The sequence below is a fragment of the Geospiza fortis genome, unplaced genomic scaffold (assembly GCF_000277835.1).
Source record: "Geospiza fortis unplaced genomic scaffold, GeoFor_1.0 scaffold425, whole genome shotgun sequence".
NCBI classification, from domain to species: Eukaryota; Metazoa; Chordata; class Aves; order Passeriformes; family Thraupidae; genus Geospiza; species Geospiza fortis.
The window spans coordinates 2,454,579-2,457,909 of record NW_005054387.1 but is presented as its reverse complement, the minus strand read 5'-3'; the positions used below and the strand labels follow the sequence as shown (position 1 = coordinate 2,457,909).

The following is a 3,331-nucleotide window of genomic DNA, read 5'->3' as shown; positions in this document are numbered from 1 at the left end:
GGAAAAGTGAGGATTTGCTGTCCAAAGAGGAGTGACAGGAGGGGCAGTCTGGGATGAGCTATTTCGTGGTGCTGGGGTTGTAATAAGAGAGCAGAGATCAGATCTTTCTGCATGAAGAGGTTGGGAGTGCAAGAAACAGTGGAGAAGCAGCGGAAGACTGGGAGTCTGTCAGCTCACAGCTCTCTCTTTAAATGATCAATACCCCAGAAATACCAACTCAGGTATTGCAGCTCCTGAGTCAACTTTCCCCGAAGGAGCCCTAAGCCAGGTGTCTTCCAGAACTTGGTGTTTTAAATTTAAAATTTAAAATTTGGGAGGATTCTTACAGAAATAAGTTAAAGCAAGACTGAAATGCATGTTATTTTCCTTTATGTATCAGAATGCCTTGTCTGTCTAAAAATGCCTCTTCTAAGCAGCAGTGACAACAAGGAAAAAAATACAAGAAGATGTGGACTGAACACTGTTAGAAAATTAAAAGGGGGATTAAAATTGAGCTTTAGGTCCACAGGAATACCTTCAGCATGGAAAGTCCTTATAGAAAGTCCTTTTCTAAGTCAGCCAGATGCAGAGCAAGAGTCCCAAAATCTCTCTCAGGTCACTGAGTGTTCCTCTAGAAGATGCAATCACAGATGTAGCTCCTCACCCATCTATGCCCCACTGCTGTTTTATTGCCCCAATATACTCAGGAAAAAAAAAAAAAAAGAAAAGAGATCTCCAAGCAGCAGATGCAGGTGAGAAAGAACCTCTTCCCCCTCGAAAAGAGCAGCTCTGAGACGTGGAGGCTTTGAAACTGAATTTCAAAAATTCCTTACCTTGGTGGGCAGAACCAGGGGCAGAGGGAGGAACACCAGGGGTACCAGGACGATGATCAGGTATTTCCTGCAGGCCAGCACTGCCTGCCAGGAGAAAGCCATGGTGCTGGAGCTGGCCCAGTGCTGAAGGGCCTGGAATCTGCTCTTGGAGCCTATATAAACACCAGGGAATATTAACCATTGACCTCAGGAGATTGGGTGTTGTTTTTGGAACTGTAATCGGAGAAAGAAGGAAGCGAACAAAGAAGGGAGGAGACAGTAAAAGAGTGTCAGAGCAGGAACTTTCTGAAGAGAATCTTGCAGAAACGTGATAAATCTAGCAGAGAATTAATTCCTTGCAGAGCAAGTGAGTTTTTGAAAGCATGATCTACACTTTTAAAAGCATAATATTAATTATTTGCTCTTTAATAATGCCCTTTTTGAATAGGTGCTCTTATTCCTCCTATTAAAAACAAGAAACTGCTCCCTCCAAAACAGGTTGAAAAATAATTTCAGTTTTCAAAGAATATGGGGGAACACTGAAAATGGCATCTGTAATGCTCAAATACAGGGATTGGAAACACCAGTGTAAAATGTTATATAAACATAATTGTTTATGATGTTTATGTTTGTTCACTGAGAAATTCACTCTGGGTAGCAAAACCCACTGGGCAGAGCTGCTGTCACCAGGAGCCCAAACCAAGGGGACTTGTCACATCAAGTCCCCAAACAAAAAGGGACTGACAGTCCTTACCTTAGGTCTTAGTGGATTGGGAAACACTTGGCTACAGGAGATCTCTTTGCAGACACTGGGTTATTTTTTTTCCCCCCCACATTTTTGATCTTGCAGCTTTATAAGCACAGCTTTGGGAACTTGCAGGGTGTATTGGTGGTGAGGAAAATTAAGAAGAAAAGGTGCAACAGGGACATTAGCAGTGATTCTTGTCCCAGTTGCAGGCAGCTTCCAAAATGCAAGCTGTGAATCACTAGATTCTATACATTAACAGGAATAGTACTAAACATTTTAATTCCAAAGGGTAATAAATTAATAAAAGTAATAATAGAATAATAATAAAATAAATAAAATCAATTAAGTCCAAAGGGCAATTTCTTATTAATGCCATGTTGATGGCTTTATTAAATCATCCAGGTCCATCCCTCAGATAATGATGATAACATTTCCATTCGATTGCTATAAATTATCTTGGTACTGTTTATAGCTTACTCGAGAGAGACAAAGGGAAGCACAGACATTAGGTCATCTGATGTCAGCTCCACAAAAAGCTTCTGCTGTTTCTGCCTCTCCTCCCTTTTCTGCCAGGGCTTGTTTTCTCTCAAGAATGTGCAAATGATGGCAATTCAGCTGCCAGATTTCCAAGCTGGACTTGGGCATGTTGCTCACAACAAACAGCATCACATTTCTTGTGCCAACCCTGAGCTTCAGCATCTCCCCCTTGGTACAAAAAGAATGAGAAAGAGCTTTCAAATTAATTCTGTTCCCCCATATCTTGCATCCATTGAATGTTTAATTACTGACAGCAGCCAACAGCAAGGTCATTTTTCTGCTTTTCACTCTTATACCCTAAGGCTGCAATGAAAATCTAAAAGAACACCTCGTTTTTGTTGGCCTCCAGCTGCAGCCTCACTTATGGAGTGTAAATATACCAATGTGGAAGGGTCTCAGCTGAAGAATTGTGCCTGTCCTTTAAAAGCAGCACCTCCACAGAGACGGTGGCCACTGTCATGTGAGTCACAACACATTCAAAGACGCTAAAAATGAGTTCTAGAAGTGCTTTACTACAAAATGAGTGGTACTGCTCCACTTTATATAAACAGGTTAAATCAATACTCTGAATTGTGTGCTTTGAATTTCAAGGACAACTTGGTCTTTGCTTCCTGATCTGCTCTTTGAGGCAGCCAAACCTCACAGAAAAGCAAACAGCACAGCCAAAACCTTCTTTATTAACTGAGTTTCTAAGTAATTTTGTCCTTTATAAAAAGCAGTATTTTCTAATGTGCTGTGAATTAATAGAAGTGATCGTATATTGCTAAATACAGCATTTGGCTGATCCTAGTGCAGTTAAAATGTTGAATTATGTTTTGCTTTGTTTGTTGAGCCTGGAGAACACCGAGGGGAGCCTTCTGGCATCCTGCAGCTTCCTCATGAGGGTGTTGGAGGGGCAGGGGCTGTTCTGTCCTCTCTGGTGACCAGTGACAGGACCTAGGGAACAGCTGAAGGCATGTCAGGGGGTTTAGGCTGGATATTGGGAAAAGGTTCTTGGGCACTAGCACAGGCTGCTCAGGTAAGGGGTGGAGCCCCATCCCTGCCGGGATTTAACTGGGTGAAGGTGTGGCACTTGGGGACACGGTTCAGCGGTGGCTTTGGCCGTGCGGGGTCAACGCTGGACTCGATGCTCTCAGAGGGCTTTTCTCGCCTCAAAAATGACACGATTCGTGGAACATCATCCCCTGAGAGCCGCACCTTTAGCACCGGGCTCGCTGCAGCGCCAGCGCCGAGGGGTCTCGGGAACCCCCGCGGT

At 43.3% G+C, this 3,331-nt stretch overlaps 1 protein-coding gene across 1 annotated transcript in view; it reads right to left on the bottom strand.

The window, feature by feature from the left end:
• Positions 1-932, bottom strand: part of SLC13A2 (solute carrier family 13 member 2) — a 12,189-nt gene extending 11,257 nt beyond the window's left edge. The window contains exon 1 of the mRNA XM_005425430.1: positions 813-932. Within this exon, the coding sequence (XP_005425487.1) occupies positions 813-914 (102 nt within the window). The 5' untranslated portion in view covers positions 915-932. The remainder of the gene's footprint in view (positions 1-812) is intronic.
• Between the last annotated feature and the right edge of the window lie 2,399 nt (positions 933-3,331).